Source organism: Miniopterus schreibersii (genome assembly GCF_964146895.1).
Source record: "Miniopterus schreibersii genome assembly, chromosome: 13".
Taxonomy (NCBI): Eukaryota; Metazoa; Chordata; class Mammalia; order Chiroptera; family Miniopteridae; genus Miniopterus; species Miniopterus schreibersii.
In genome coordinates, this window is record NC_138113.1 from 38,134,695 (window position 1) to 38,151,741 (window position 17,047).

Consider the following 17,047-nt stretch of genomic DNA (forward strand, 5'->3'; position numbering starts at 1 on the left):
AACATGGTGTTTTCCTTCGGTTATTTCAGGAAAATGTTTTGTTGCAGCTCACGTACTGACCTCAGGGTTGCCACACTGATGCACAGTTTCCCCTCACCTCTGTTTCGTCTGATTCTTCCGTTGAGTTTGCCTGTTGTGCAGGGGTCTTATTTTTAACTCTGCCTGCTTGCTGCTTAGACACTGCCTTAGGCAAAAGCCCAGTTACTCCTCCCACACAACTCACAGCTTTGGAAAAAGAGCAATATCCATGCAGAAGAGTTTTATAAATGAATGTCACTTGAGAGTGTACAGCAGGGTCTGTCTGTCTGTCAGAGTTGAACACTGCCATTGACGTTTAACAAGTGCAATCTGGTCGTTTTGCAGATTCTCCAAAAGAGTTTACCTGATATTTCTTAATTGGTCAGGTCATGTTATGTATTTTAGGCAGGAATACTAATAAGCGGTAAGAACCACATTTTCTAACACTGTTCCCAAGTTGTGCAAAGGAGTTGGCCCTGTGTCCTAGGAGTGAAAATTTTCTGCTGGAGCCTGATCTGACGACAGTGCTTCATGCCTTCCACCAAAGAATCTCAGTTTGAACTGAGTGGTCTAAATTTTTGACAAGATTCTTAAAATCACATTGAAGAGTAAAAATGGACTGGGGTGCCCATGTGTTTCTGGACTTTCTTCTCAGGACAAGATGAGCACTTTGGATCTGTGCTAACGGTGTAAGGAAGGTTAAGAGAGGGCAGGAACTGGTTCTTGTAAACTGACAGTTCGGGAGAGTGAGTAGGAGATAATCGCATAATCCATTTATAACCACCCAAGTTAACAAGCTCGCACCTTCTCCAAATAGGCCTCTTCTTTACAAATAGTCACTTGTGCGCAAAAGTGGGCCCTCGTCCATGTGACTCGAGTCACATGCAGCCAGTCTCATGGCACTATAGTTCCCCAACACCACAAAGATCAGTTCACATTCAGAGCACTGTTAGAAATGGTAATGTTATTAAATGGATCATCTGAGCTTTGGAAATAATTTTTCTCCCCCCAAAATAACTTGCTGCCGTGTCTGCGCAATGCCATCCTAGGCTGTACCAGTAGACAAGACACTTCTAGAACAAAAGTGACTGGTTCTTGCTGCCAACCTCTGGTCAGACCATATTATGTGAAGAATGGGTCCAGGCACCGCACTGTGAGAGACATCCACAAATGGAATTATTTACAGAAGAGAATGAATAGGTTGCTAAAGAATTCGACATTACTACTAAGAAGGGCTTCTCGGCCTTTTTCAGCCTAGCCCTGGCTTAGGCCCCAGCTTGGGTTAGCTCCCTTCCCTCCGTGACTAGAATGCTTGTCTTGTCCTTATCAGTTGTCCTGATAGTGAGGGGCAAGGACTGTGCTCCCTGCTGACGCACTTGCCAGATACGGCCTGTCAGCCAGGACTTCAGAGGATTCCCCCCAAAAGGTGCAGGATGATTGATGGAAGGAATTTCAGTCCACCTGGGATTCTATGTCCTTCAGTTCCCACATTCTGCCATAAGAATGAACTTCCTCCCAGAACAGGAAGCAGGGTCTGTCTGTCCACCAGGCTCTGACACACTCAGGGGCAGGTCTGCTCCCAGGGCAGGCTTTGCATGTGTTTCCATCTGGCCAGGGGAGCTCACTGCATCTGGCCATGTGTCACACACCCAGTATTGCAGGAAATGGGGATGGTGCGTCCAGAAGGACAGGAGAGCTATCTGCAAACCGTGGGGCTGGCATGAAAATGGATTAGATAGGCCCGGGCCGTCTCAAGAGTTATGAACTGGGAATTTATGAGGGACATCAGGAGAGACTTCAGTTCCATATAAGGGAGAACCCCCTAACAACTTCCTGCAGTGACTTGTGTGCATAAAGAGCTCAACTATGTGTTAAACTGAGCAGGGTGGAGGAAGAGTCCTCGGAAACTGTAATAGGTGTCCTTAAGAAGGCAGTGCTCTCCCGTCCCTTTGCTTATATTTGCAGAAAAGATGAACAGTGTTTTTGCCGGGCTGCTGGAGGGGATGGGGCATGCCAGATAACTTTTAAAAGTCCCTTCTAAGCCTGAGGTTCTATGAGATTCAATAATTTAGCCTGAATATTTTCCCCAATGGAATTGCCCTTTAGTCTGCATCATTCTTAATTCAGAGAAGAAATATTTCTCAGTGACTGACAAAGAGGAGACCCTTTTATTTGCTATATATGTCTCTGGCATTCATGGGCGTTACAGGAAGTTGCGTGAAGTGGGAGACCCATATGAAACAGAATCTCACTCTCTGGTGAGACCACTTAGCAGCTAAAACCAATGTATTGTTTCTTCAGGCCATATTCCACTAATATAGCAAGAAGTGTTATTCCCCTTGGATATACTGTGAAACGGACACCCCCCAAAACAGTGGGGAAGGAGAGCAAAATAGATTTCATCTCGAGGAAAAATGTTCCAAATAATTATCAAAATAAGTTTTCCATTTTATTTAACAAGATAACTCTGAATATACACATTTCATTTATGAACACAGTGTAAACTATTTCTCCCCACCTTCCGTTTAGTCTAGTAATGTCTACATACATTTGGACATAGATAGCGAACAGGTTTACACAAGAAAATTACTGCGTTTCAGCCGATTCGGTGTGATCATGGCATCAGCTAATTTCCCACATTGTGGAAGTTGGTCAAGTGGGCACGAGCACGTCGCGTCCTCACCGCGACTGGGCCAGACACTCACCGAACGAGTGCTCGCGCGCTACGTAAGTATGCTGGCCACAACCAACAGGCGTTCCCTGGTGAACTTTTACACTTACGGATCTATTTCCACACCCAGAAATACCCTTTTAGGTGGCTATTGCACAGAGTTATCTACTTTCTTTCTAGCTAATGTGTGAAATCAAATGTGCTTGTTAGGGCCAGGAAAATGCACAGTCACAATAGTTTGTGTACCTTTTTACCACAGAGCCAAGGGCCAAGTACAACTCATGGTGACTCTGAAAAGATCCACAATTCTTAAATAGGGCAGCGTCCCTTCTGTGTTACAGAAAGAACTGTACAATGTTCTACCACAACACTCCTGGGCTTTATGGGCTGTTGAGGAGTCCAGTAAGAAGTAATATGTAAAATTTCTTTTTATGAAAATACCTTTTACTTAGAGAATATAGATCCTAAAGAATATCAAAACAATTACTAACAGTTCCAGGAAAAGTATGTATCATTAATTTCCCAGGCCAAAAATTATACACAGGGAAAGAATTAGGCACTTTGAGGCTGGCTCTTGAGAATCACTAAATGAACTTTTTTTTTTTTTACATTTATAGAGTAATTGGTCCTATTACAAAGGGATTTAACGAATCACATCTTTGAATTGGTGGTCCAGTGAAAGCAATGGATACCTTCAGTGGAAAAGTACCAATTTTGGGGAATGAAAAGTGCCAATTAAATGCTAAGTAGCAATCATAGTCCCGTACAGCCTGACGACATTTGCCTCTGATGGAAAAATGACAATGTCAACTCATGGAATGACGTGACAGTTTATTGGGTAAATATTTTCTGGAACACCTACACTTCAGTGAAAACTACAGCATTCAGTTAAAACTGTACCATTTGCACATCAGTAAATATGCCAAGGGGCTCACAGCATGCCTACGAGACACAAACATAGCAGATGATAGCGAGCTTACGGCAAGGCCCCCTAAAATAACAGGATGTTGTGATGTAAAAAGAAAGTATAAAAATACAGGCCAAACACTGTAAAGGAGCCATACTCTGGGAAAGGCATTGCTTGAACAGCACAGAAGACTATTTTATCCAAGAGGGAATCACAAACATAAAAATAAAATATTTGGTATTCTACACTATATTACAAAAATAAATATATCCATCAATAAATAGCAGGACACCTAGAAACTTTTACATGAATGTTTGCTTGTTGGCTGCCCAAGTCTCCGTGTTATAATTCTCCTGGAGAGTCATTTGGGTTGATCAACTTCAGTGATGCTTTTTTTGCCATAAGCCTGTGAAAAAGACTGGCGTGGGATGTAGCCAAGGTCTATGATCAGAGAAGACATTAGTGAGCTCTACTTGCCTAAGGTTCTGATGACTTCATGGCTTCCTGTTGGTGTTTATGGGTTATTTCCTCTCATTCTCTGATGAGAAGAAAGCAAAGCAAAACAAAACAAAAGCCACTAGCAACATCTGAATAACCAATATGTGGCTTTCTACACCCTTTTTCCATAGGGAAGAAGAAAATCAGAAAAATGCATGTTTATGTCTGGGCTGTGGGACAAGAAGGCGCATCTGGGGCAGGCAGCCTAGCTGCAGACAGCCTGGATTTTCACCTCTCATTAACAGAAGAGTGATTATAAGTGCTTGCAACGAGATTTCTCCAGGAACCTGGGGAGTCAGCAGAGGGCACGAGCAGGGTGCTAATAGCAACGGGGTGCCAAAGCCAGCAAGCCTGGCCCCTGAGAGCGAATGCTAATTTCAGGAATTTTGGAAGCCGGTTGGCATCACTTCGGTACCTTGAAATAAGCCGTGGTGGGAGTATTTGTACCATTGAACCACAGAAACTCACAAAGCAGGGCTTATTCACCCCAGGGGTGCTGGCTGTAAAGCATTTACCAGCACACCACCAGCTTACATATTTTAGACATAAAATTTTGCTTGATTTTTATCTAAATAGAGCTATTTTGTTCAACTGAGGTTTTATTGTATGTCTATTACAGTGTCCTTTAGAAAGGATAAGAAGTACCGTAGAGTATATGAGTATAAAGTGTGTACCATGGGTGTAAAGGATGCGCCACATCCCACTGAGGGCTCTAAGGTTGGCTATCCAAGCCAGTTACACACACACACACACACACACACACACACACACACACACACACACACACACGTACCATTGCATATGGAGGCTATTCCATAAATGAACGATTCTGAATTGCATGACCATCTCAAAATAACACTCACTGGTGGTCAGAATACCACTTTTTCAGGGCAATGAATTCCCCAGGATCTGTCCTCTGTTTGCTCTCAGAATCTATGCATCTGGATGTACAAAGCTGAGGTCCAAATTGAGCAAAATATCTTTCAAAATAGTTTCTCTTGCCTCTATTTTCTAATGTGACATGAGTTTATAACCTCGAGAGTTTTGTGAAAGGGAAGCTGATGGTTTCCCAGAGTAGAAAACATGCCAGAGCCTGGCTGGTGTGGCTAAGCGGTTGACCATCAACCTATGGCCCAGGAGATCTCAGTTTGATTCCCAGTCAGGGCACATGCCTGGGGTTTCTGGCTCAGTCCCCAGCTGGGGGAGTACAGGAGGCAGCCCATCAATGACTCTCTCTCATCACTGATGTTTCTATCTCTCTCTCCCTCTCTCTCTGAAACCAATAAAAATATATTTTTAAAAAACAAGTGTAAAAAATATGCCAGACTTCTTAGCATTCATCATTCAATGGGGTGAGTGGGGACAATGTACTAGAAGTCACATTCCTGATTCTAGTGTGAATCACCTGTGTTGTCTCCCTGGAGGTGTCAGAATAGTTTGAGAACTGCACTGGTCTGGTTCCTCCTGCACAAAGCTCATGATCCCTCATCGGGGTAAGGGCTGGGGAGGGGCTAAGACCATAGCCAGAGTCTCAGTGTCCTTCCAACTGGCCAACTACTGGCAGACCCACCAGACCATTGCTCTCAGGAACACTTCCCCATCCCTTAGTCCTGGCCAGTTCCAAAATGGAAAGGCTGTAGAATGGGAAGGCTACAGGGTTTCTACCATGGGGCAAACCTGATTTCATGATTCAGGTTTAGCTTTCAAGTCATTTGCCTTCGTGTCTATTTATTCATCCATTTACGTGGGTGGATCCTTTTGGACTCTCAGTTTCTTTCCCTTATTGTTGTGTTCTTCATGAATAACACATTTCATTTAGGATATTGTAAGGAGAAATAAAATTAAATGTCGGGGAGGAAACTAGAAATTAATGCTTTCAGATGTCCCTCCAGGGTCACAGTAGGAGCAATGAAGGCCGGAGAAGGCAAGGGACACAGGAATGGGAGAAGGACATGTGCCTCCAGGGCAAAGAAGAAAAGGGAAGAAAAAAGGCAGACGAAGCAAAAGCAGAGGTGCAGAGGCCAGGGAGAATTATTAAGAGCTGAAGAAAAATATTAAAAAGTGAAGAATCCAACAGACATATCCCTTCTGATTTTTCTCCTCTTGTTCTTTGAAAATTTTATTTTGTCCAAAATATTTAATTCTCCAATTAGAACTGCTAATAATTTTACAGACACATCCTAGGATAACATCTAGATTCCTTCCCCCTCCTCCCCTATGTGCCCTCTCCCACCTCCTCTACCCTCTTCAGCAGTAAAGGCCAACATTGGCCTTGCTTTCCTATTATCTCAGAAACAGATGTCACCCTGAAGACCCACTGCTTTCCTTTCTTTGCCAGGCACTGCCCTCGAGAGCACATTGGTGCCCCCAAGGGTTTGTTCCTTGCTATATTGTACCTTAAGGCCACTACCCCTTGAACCCATTTGGTTTCTGTACCAAATAACCCTTCTCCTCAAACATGCAACATCCTTTACCAGGCGCTGCTGCTCTGAGCAACGGCAGATACTCAACTGATGAAAGCTGCACCTACATTCCCAATAGTGTTTAGGAAATGTAATACTTCCTAGGGCGGTTAAATTCCTGGTGCAAATCTTGACAGAAATCCTACTCAGAGAACAGGTGACTGAGAATATACCATTGGCTTTTAATCTATACACAGCTGAGTTGTGCACGTGTGTGGGTCTAATCTACCTCTATAGAACCAAAAGAGTTTTCTAAGTTTATCTATGTACACATATACATACACAAATATCTACCTTTTGACACTATATTTCTGCTTAGGAGTTGTTTTCAAATTGACATAGAAGGCAAGTAATATGGGCTTGCCACTTGCTGTTGGAGGTGGCATTGTCAGAAAATGGCAAGTCCAGAGAAAAACAACAGATCAGAAGAAATGAGACTGTATAACATAATAAGCATTTCCTACAACAAACCAACCTGTCCATTTCCCTAAGGCAGTAAGCCTCTATGATCTGTACACCCTTATTAAATAATCTTATTAAATAGGAACACAAAATATACACATATACAGGTTTTAAATAAGCGACACAACTCCTCTTCTATCTGCAGCCACACTCAGAGACGGCCATGCCTTCATATTTAAACTTGTAGGTGACCACGCCTTTGTCTAAATAGAGGATGGAGATGGGCTCTAGCTTGGTGGGCACACAGCAGGCTTTGGAAGCCTTCTGGGAATTCTTGAGGTGGACCAAGGCCTGTATAATTGCATGTTTTGTGGGTGTGAGATGCTCTGCCAGGGGGTAGTTGCAAACACCACGGCACTCGTAGGCTTCATATCCAGGAGGGGCAATGATCCAAGAGTCCCAGCCAATCTCTTTGAAGTCGATGTAGAGCGGGGTCCTCTTGCAGTAGTTTCCTTTGGCATTCCTTCTGATGCGGGCAGTGGAGTCATAGATGATGTTTGACCTCATCTGCAGCAAAGCTTCTTCCCCAGGTCCACTGGAATAACCATCCAGGTTGTCCAGCTCCAGAAGTTGCTCCTGGGTGATCATTTCATCCAGTTCCTCCTTCCGTTCCTTCTCACTGCTTTGGTCATCAGAAAACACGACAAGCAAAGGGACATGCTTATTCTGCGCACTGGTGTCTATTTCCAGTTGTCCTCTGCCAGTGTCCTCGGTTTCATCGTGTCTGCTCTCAATGTGGACTTCCAGCTGGTGGGTGGATGAGCCTGACTTTTGCCAACGTCTGATGGCACTGGTGACATCAAAAGTCTCCCACTCGCTGCTGGTTCCATAGATCTCCTCTGACACCAAGACCAGCATGTTTCTTTCACCCTCATTTTCCTCTGTGCTCTCGAGTACTTCAAAAATGGTAATTTTCCGGTCCACTCCATCATATATCATGCGATCTCTTTGCACCAATGTGTACAACCTGAGTTCAGCCATGATGACCTCTTCATGGTGAGGGATGGACACATTGAAGAGGAGAGGGTATTTTCTGAGCCCATTAAAACTGGCTGGTTGGGAAAACAAATCTAAAATAAAAAAGAAAAAATGAGATTTGTAGTATGTCACAGAGAAAGACACTTATTTATGTCATAAGAGGGCCTGTCTATGAAGGAAGTTTGATACAGAGAGAATGAAGGGATATAAATGGAAGCAAACAAAATATTAGCATTCTTTGACACAGAAAACACAGAAAGGTCAATGATAGAATGCTTAACTGAGTTAAGCTGCCAAGACTTAAATGGAAAGTGGCAGTGTAATGAATGGTGGGAAACTCACCCAACCTTGCTTGCTAGCTTGTCAGCTGCAGAATTGTAGAACTTGGAGGACCTTGAAGGTTACTTGGGCAAGCCCCCAATTTTTCTAACCAGTGAAGAACTAGCAAATGAAACATGTAGTAGTGTTCTTTTTTTTTTTTTTTTTTTTTAATTGATTGATTTTGAGAGAAAGAGACTTTGTTTTGTTTTCCACTTATTTATGCATTCATTGGTTGATTCTTGTATGTGCCCTAACCAGGGATTGAACCCAAAACCTTGGTGTATCAGGATTAAGCTCTAACCAACTGAGCTACCAACTGAGAATAGCTGTGGTTATTCTTTTCTTGAAGCTTTTCAAGGTTAAGGGCCTCATAATTTGTCATATTTGCATTTGTAATGGGTGGAGATCCCCACATCCCTGGCTGGGCACTGTTCCTCCCAAAGACCTCCATCTAGACCAGGGGATGGTAAACTACAGCCCAAGGGCCACCAGTTTTGGGAAATAAAGCATTATTGGAACACAGCCTTACCTAATTGTTCTGTGTTGTCTGTGATGACTCTTGCACTACAATGGCACAGTTAAATAGTCCCAAGAGAGAAAAATGACTCATAAAACCTAGAATATGTACTATCATCTGGCCCTTTACAGAAAAAGTTTGCTCACCCCTGCTCTAGATACCAAAGCCTGTCAAGGTCAAGAAGATAACCATAAACCAGGGGTGTCACAGCAGCTAATTTTGGGTACCCAGTCCTTGACAAGGAGAAATGGGGGAAGGGATAGATGAGTTGCCTTAGTCTTATACCCTTACCACCTGGCATGGAGTTTGGCACATACTAACCACTCAAGAATATTTATGAAATAAACTTTTAAAGGTCCTTTTGTCTTAGAAGCACACCTCCAAATATCATCATGTTGACTTTCTAAGATTTTTATAGGAGTCCAAAGCTCCCCTACTACTGCCCCAGGTAATATATGTCCAAAAGGAATCCCTGAGGGCATTTGTCTTCAAGCAAAGGGTTCCATGACACCCAAGACACTAAGGACCATCACCAGATGGACCTTCTGTATCATCTTTGGCAGCATTTTCCCAACTGTATACCTATTCATGAATTTAATATTTTTATTTAACTTGATCGGATTATTTTTATACTTTCAACCTCTTTTAGACTTGTTCTAAGCAACAGCATTTATGAAATGATGGGTTTGAGATGATATGTGGATTAATAAAAGTGTATAATGATTTCACATGATTTACAGCTTCCTCTAGGTATGACCTAAAATCATCTCATACACTGCCAGTGGGAAATATTGGTCAATGGAATAAATGTAAAATTTCTAGCATGGCTCTTAAAACCAGCTATAATCAGGTCTTAAACTCTTGATCTGGCCATTACTCCCATTCACCCTCTCCAGTGCATGAGGCATTGTAACTGTTCCACTGATAGTTTTTGAAAGATGAAATAAATTGTAAACCTTCCTGTTTAAAGTAGACTGACATCTTCATCACTTACCAAAACACCCCTTCACTTTACTGTATATTGCACCTTTGGATAGCTTCTTTCCCTCATCTCCACCTACCTAGCTGTGACTGCTCCCTGTGGGACCTTCCCTTCCTCACCTCTTACCTGGACTTTCACTCCCTCTGAATCACTTGAGTACTTACTCTCTGTCTCTCCTTTGACCTTTGCCATGTGCATCCTTGTATTTCAGCTGTCTTTTTATGGATGGATCTTCCCAACTAGACTGTCATCATGCTGGCAGGTTCCACATTTTAAACTCCTTTCTATGTCTTCAATCTGCACTATGCCTTAGAGGCAGCACTTTAAACACATTGATTAATTGATGATTCCAGGCAGCAAACCAAATTGATTTATAAGTGTAACATATGTCCTTATTATATCAAGTAGCTTGGGAGCTGTGTCCCCCCCCCCTTTTTTTTTAAATATATCTTTATTGATTTCAGAGAGAGGAAGGGAAAGGGAAAGAGAGATAGAAACATCAATGATGAGAGAGTCATTGAATGGCTGCCTCTTGCACGCCCCCCGCTGGGGATTGAGCCCCGCAACCCAGGCATGTGCCCTGACCAGGAATTAAACCAAGATCTCCCGGATCATAAGTCAATGCTCAACCACTGAGCCTCGCCTGGCCATAGTCTCCCTTTTATAAGAATGGAGGAGAACAACTCCCCTCAGACAGGGAACATCTGAAGATCAAAAATAGGGCAGTAGACTGGTTACTTGACCTATGAAAAAAATGCAGAGTAAAATCCTCACTCTAGTGAGAGGAAAGGACTACAAAGGAGCACTAGGAAACTTGGTGGTGATGAGCATGTTCACTCCCTTGATTGTAGTGATGGTTTCAATGGCTGTTTGCAGACGTCAGAGCCTATCAAATTATACGCTACAAATATGTGCAGTTTATTGTATGTCAATTATACTTTAATAAAGATGTTTAAAAATAAGTTCACTGTGCATTTGTAAATATAGTAAGTCATAGGTGGAGGAGTTACATTTCTGAGCAAAGTTCATGTGCCAGGTGCTCTGCAAATATTGTTTAACGTAGCTCTTACAATGTTCCTACAATGCAGGTGTTGCTACCTCTGTTCATTTTACACCAGAAGAAATTGAACCTTGGTGCAGAGAACTGACTTCTCCCCGATGATAAGTTTAGGTCAGAACAGTGGCAGGAATAGACATCATGCTTTTTACTTTGGAGGTGGCAATTGTTTTCCCCTGATTAGTTAGGTTTGGAGGGATTGGGGGATTTGTTTTGTTTTGTTGGTCTTTGTCTCCTAAGAAGCTGCACTGAGCAGACCCAAAGAGTACAAAAGAGACAATATCAGCCAACAAGGCGAGCCCAGTGCAGAATTCCTGTCCTGAGGGCTGCCCATTTCCCCCCGCAGACTAGCAGAGTGGGGCTGAGTTGTCCACAGAGATACTCCTGCTCTGGCTGATCTCCAGTAATGAGAAACTCTATAAACTACACTTTCTAGCCTAGATCATCCAGATCCTCATGGGAGAAGCAAGAACTGAAAAACCCCATTTCCCCAGAGGATGTGAATACTTTTCCACTCACACCCTGAGCCAGACACCTAGGGCTCAGCGCTCAGAAACATTAGGAAGGAAAGGATCCCATGGAAGAATTCAGAATCCCTTCCAAAGGAATCTGCAATTTCAGCTTGCCATTTCCATTATGTCACTAAATGTTACTAAATAACATATCCAATATGTTACTAAATATTAGAAGTTTTGGTCTGTCAACTAAATTTTTAATGCAAATGGTATCTCTAGGACTGAGTAACACCTACTCAGCGTTTTCTATAAGGCCTAAATTTAGGGAATTTATCAGGAATGACTAATGTTTGTTCAGCACTTCATAGCAAATGGAATGTTTCTTACTCAGAACCTCTTTTGTACTGTTCAGTTGTATTATGTACCTACACCATCCTTAATTTACAGATGACGAACTTGAGGTTCAGAGAAACTAAACTCATTATTCACAACTATTAAGTCAACCTGCTCTCAAGTTTCCAAAATCCGAGCTATTTCTTTGAGCACACCTTTCTCCTTTTAAGAAGGTCTGGTCAACATCCATCTAAACCCTATTTATACCTGGTTAATGACTATAAGAGCATATTTGGTAAATATTAAAGAATTAGTTTCTTTGGACCCACCCACAGTGGGTCCAATACCATAAATATTAGATCCTCCCTCCCCCTTTTTTGGCCTACCAATACCATAATTAACAAAGGATTAGCTTGCTAGGTCATTAGACTTAGTTACTGAATAAAGATCTGGGAGGAGAAAACACACTCTCCCACTGATACTGAAAGCTTGCGCTTCGCTCTTCATAAAGACGCAGATATAAACTGGATCATTAACTGGGCCGTGCACACTTCCTTGAAACTATAAACAGTGCTTCAAAGATATATATGTCACATCAAATGCAGCAAAACCTTAGGAAGACTCTCTAAAATATAAGTTTCCATCCTGTCTGAATATCTTTTAAATAAGGTCACAAAAGGGAAGCTCATCCAAAGTTTGAGCAAAACACAAATCACAACTTTCTGGATTTTGCCTATTTTCATTTTAAGTAGAAGTTGACAAATTTTGTAATCAATCAAAAGCCTAGTGGAAAATGAGGCCTCTCTGAAATATGACAGACAAAGGTATAGTGGTAGGCCAACATTAATTTTTTTGTATTACTTGCTGTCAAAATTTAAATATTTTAAAGATCTCATTATAATGTCAAAATGGTAGACACTTTATGACTGAATTAAAAGATATTCTTTAATACCTTTTAATACCATTCAGAAAATAAGTGTTAAAATGGTATAGGCCATAATGTGCATTGTTTTGTGTATCTGTGTGCACACACCCTCATATAGATGTATTCACCCTTATTACCTATATCATTCCCATCGCATTATAAATTTACTTATCACTTCTTGAAAAATATCCAAGCCAAATCGCATCAATAAAATGTGAACTTACCTTCATTTTTGAAGCTCCTGATGATGTTGGCAGATGGCATGGAGGTGCGGTCAGTTGCAAATTTGTTGTAGAGTTCCAACATGTACTCTGGTGGGTCAACCTTGGTGGAATCCTGCGTAGGGATGTCAGACAGGTTCAATGTCTTGAGGAATTCATTCTTCATGCTCTGCAACAGTGTGTCAAAGTCAATACCGTCTTGCTCTGAGAAGACATCATCGAAGAGGGGCATGTCTTCTTCCAGAGGCGACCGCTCCAGGCTCATGATGGGGCTGCCAGAAGCACAGTGAGCCGCCAGGCAGAGGAGAGCGCACAGCTGCAGGCCCGGAGAACCCATGACTCTGCTCCAGCCCCTAGGCCAACCCAGGAAGGTTTAGCTCTCCTGGGCTCTAAGTGGCAGTTTTATCTTGCGGAGCGTAAATGTCTCGTGTCACTGGAGACAAGTTTGGAAACTCTTCCTCTCTCTCTCCCTCCCCCTACCATTCTTCCTCTTCCCCCAAAAGTCAGGTTGCAGTAATTGGATAACAAAATACCCTATAGGGGCCTAGCCTTTCTTATCTCTCTAGTGTAAACTTGTGCACCAGATTTTGTTTCTATCTTGCAATCCCTTTTTCTTTTAATGAGCATTTTGTAAACATTTCCACATTCTGACACTGGCTGAGAGATAGGACAATTTTCTCCTTGCAAAGGCTCTGCTTTTCTTCCTTTCAATTCACTTCCTTTTGGCAGGAATGCCTAAATTCTGCTTTTACGCGGTTCAGTTTCACACATGCATATAATAAATATTAAGAGCCAATGCGATACACATCAATGGCGATATGTATTAATTTGAGTAAAGGAGCTTCAATCCTCACATAAACATCTTTGAGGAAAGAGCAAATATTCAAAATCTCCAAGTTAAGTTAATAGATATAAATGAATTTATATACATTTTTAGAATTTTGCGTTTTTAGCAATAGGAAAGTACAGTCTTTATGGCCAATAGCCTCTTTTTTTTTGGTACAGATTTGATCTGGCTAAAATGGCTTTAGAAAAATAGGAAGAATGCTTCATTATAAAAGCAACTGAAATCTATTAGGTGCTTTCCTACAAACGGGCATTGTGCTAAGTGTTTTGTATACATCACCTAATGTGTTCCTTGTAACAACCTTGTTATTATTCCCATCGCACATGTGGGTCACCACGGTTCAGTAGCTTGCCAGAGGTCACAAAACTACAAAGTGTTAGAACCAGGACTTGAACCCAGGCATTCTGACTCTTACAAAAAAAAGAAGACAATCACACTTTTGAACCAGTGTTCCCCTAGACTGGGCCGTGAGCAGCGATGCTGAAAGGCCAACTGAGCCCCAGCCCAGCTCTTCCCCCAGGAGGCGGGCAACAATTTGCAAGTCCTTCACCCACGCGATGAATTAAGATCACCCGAATCCCTGACAAATCTATCTCGATGGCTCAAACAGACTGATCATCAAGTGGCTCTACTAAAAGCTTGATGCACAACGTTATTAGGCAAATGAAAAATGACAAATGCCTTGGTCTGAAAAACAATGGTGGCATTGACTGTGTGCCTGGAAAGACAAATCAAGTTCATCTTACTTTCCAAACCCAATTAGTGGTAGGAGCAGCATAGTCTGGTCAGGATGGTCCTATGTACAACTTTGGCGGGGGCCCGGGGGTGGGTGTGCTTTTACCACTGAGGCAATGGGACTGGTGGTGTCTCCCTGACTTGCACTCACTCCCACTGTGATGATGCAGGTGCCCTGGCACTGTGTTCAGAGCGCTGTGTCTAGATATTGGGTACACTCGAATACTCTTAGCTTCTGAATTGAATTTTCCTGCGTTTACCCCAATAGGTTAGCTACACTATCTTCACTTTTACTCTCCCCTCTAGTCTCCCAAGGTTAATGGTCATCTTTTGATTCTTTCCTCTCCTAAAATGCAAAATTTTACAACATTTTTTAAATTACCATAGAACAGAATTTTGAAGAAAAATCTCTCATCAAAATTGTCCATTTGTTCAGTAGTTGTTGATTGTGCTCAGTGCTCCATTTCAGCTGAAGCTTCTGCTCCTACATTAAAGAGACAGCCATAGACTGAAAATAGATTACACCCCGACCGGGTCCACCGGCGGGTGACCCAGGGGCCGGCCGCGTCCTGCGGGTGGTAGGCTTTAACATGAGTTTTCTGACAGCATGCCAGCAGCGCTCCTGTATCATGTCCTGCATCAAAACAAGCCTCCGTTTATCTTCACACACACAGATGTCAACGCACACTCCAGATCTCTGAATGGCAGGCATGTGCGTGTAACTGCCACAGGATAGCAGAGTAAGTGGCCGTACTTATAACCTGGGGGCACTGGTTTCAAAGGTCAGGAGGAGAGACGGGCATCCCGCCTTGCAGACTGCTAGTTCTTTCCATTCTCAGGGGTGAGACACGAAACCGAGATATCACCAGCCGCCTTGTAGTCGGTGCCTGCGTAACTATGGGGTTAAATATTTGGACCAGTTTCCGAATCATAAATGTTTGTATTTGAGGCTGATTATAGAGTAGGAAGGTGTCTATAACTGTGTATCAATGCTTATGACTTCCTGAACTACAGTGTCCTTAAGTCCCACGCTCTGCTGGGGTAGACGAGGGAGGAGATTGGGTTTCACGCACGGAGGAAAGAGGCATGAGCTTCTTCCCTCTTCCAGGCCTGGGAGAGCTTATAATTTAGCTGCAGAATCTCATTCTTTCTATGATTTTCTGTAGAAGCTTTCCCTGGTGATTCTGAGAGGTCCAAGTGTCTCTACATTTCTTCCCCTATCTTGATTTTTCTGGACACCATCTAGTGCTTTGCAGTGATCTCATTATTTGGGATCCCACCACTTTCCAATCCCACTACAAAATGCCCCAGACTCTCTGCTTTATGAAGTTTTGGGCCAACTTTTAAGACTACTTTCAGTAACTGTACGAATTTGAAGGATCTAAGACTGAACTTCATTGGCCTCTCAAAGGGATCTGTGGTCCAGACAAGGTGAGACCCATTGGACAACACCCTTATGAATTCTTATGAATTTTGCTGTTCCCTGTGAGTCATGCACAGACCCTGGATAAATGTCACCAATAAAGTCCTCCTGACTGACAAGAGGTCAATGGAGTTAGGAGGTTTTGAACATGACTCCAGGTTCTTGGAACACCTCCACCTTGGACACCACTTCAGAAGTATTACACTACACTTGCTACCTACTCAGAAATTTTCAGGACTTTAGGGTATTCCTTCTCAAACCAAGTGTGATGATAAAAAATTTTTAGCAAGCTATATACCAGGTCCTAGCCAATCAGAGCAGATCCTAACTGTAGAGTCAGAGTAGGACCCCAGAGGCCCCAAGCTTCCCCCTTCAGCTTTGGATCCTGAGGAGATAGGATATTGGGGTGGGACTCAAGCAGCAGCTAGTTACCAACTTGTATGGCAATATTTTGATATTTTAGCACGACACAGTACTGTTGCACTGTGTATTACAGGTGACCACAAGTTTAGCCTAAAGTTCCTAAGCCAGAGCTCTGCAAGCTACATGCATTAGAATTTTCAAATTCAATACTGGACAGACAGTCTGCACTGCTTATCCCCTTGACTGCTGCCTGAATCTGCTCTCTGGCTGTCATCTCATCCTTCAGTCCAGATTTTGGCCTCTGTATCCAGACCTAGGAAACCATGGGGGGTGTGGGAGCTTTGTCCCTCTTTCTAAGGTTAGACGTTGCCTTGGCAGTGGCACTTCTCATCACCTCCCCATTCCAGAGTCCTCATTTTCAGTAGGGAAAATGTTTCGTTGCCTCTAGTGACCCCTCAGCCTTTAGGTCGCAGCTTCCCCGAGGCTTATCAGTCTGCCATGTGGTTCCCACACACCAGCATACAGAGGCCATCTCCTAACTCCACTCAACTCCTCCAATGATGTGATTTAAATAATCCCTACGCTCCCTCCCTCAATAACCTTCCACATGATCCCTTCACTGTTCAGTAAGGCCTATAACGGGAATTGCCATCAGTAATTAGGTTAGCAATGAAAACAATTGAGGTCTCTGTAAGAGTATTTCATTCAACAAGATTTCTTGCATGTACCTACTCTGTGTCAGGTACTGTTCGAAAACAAAACATGAAGAAAATAAACCAAACCCCTGACCTTGTGGAGTTTACTTTCCAGGTAGAGGAAGAGAGAGAGTAAACAAATATAAATAAAATGAGGTGCTTGTCGGATGGTGATAA

At 42.7% G+C, this 17,047-nt stretch overlaps 1 protein-coding gene across 1 annotated transcript; it reads right to left on the reverse strand.

The window, feature by feature from the left end:
• Nucleotides 1-6,891: 6,891 nt before the first annotated feature.
• BMP10 (bone morphogenetic protein 10) lies at nucleotides 6,892-13,144 on the reverse strand (the record flags this gene model as incomplete). The annotated part of the gene is made up of 2 exons (XM_081156149.1): nucleotides 6,892-8,088; nucleotides 12,811-13,144. The coding sequence occupies 2 exons, from the start codon at nucleotides 13,142-13,144 to the stop codon at nucleotides 7,154-7,156; spliced, it is 1,269 nt and encodes a 422-aa protein (XP_081012275.1). The 3' UTR covers nucleotides 6,892-7,153.
• Between the last annotated feature and the right edge of the window lie 3,903 nt (nucleotides 13,145-17,047).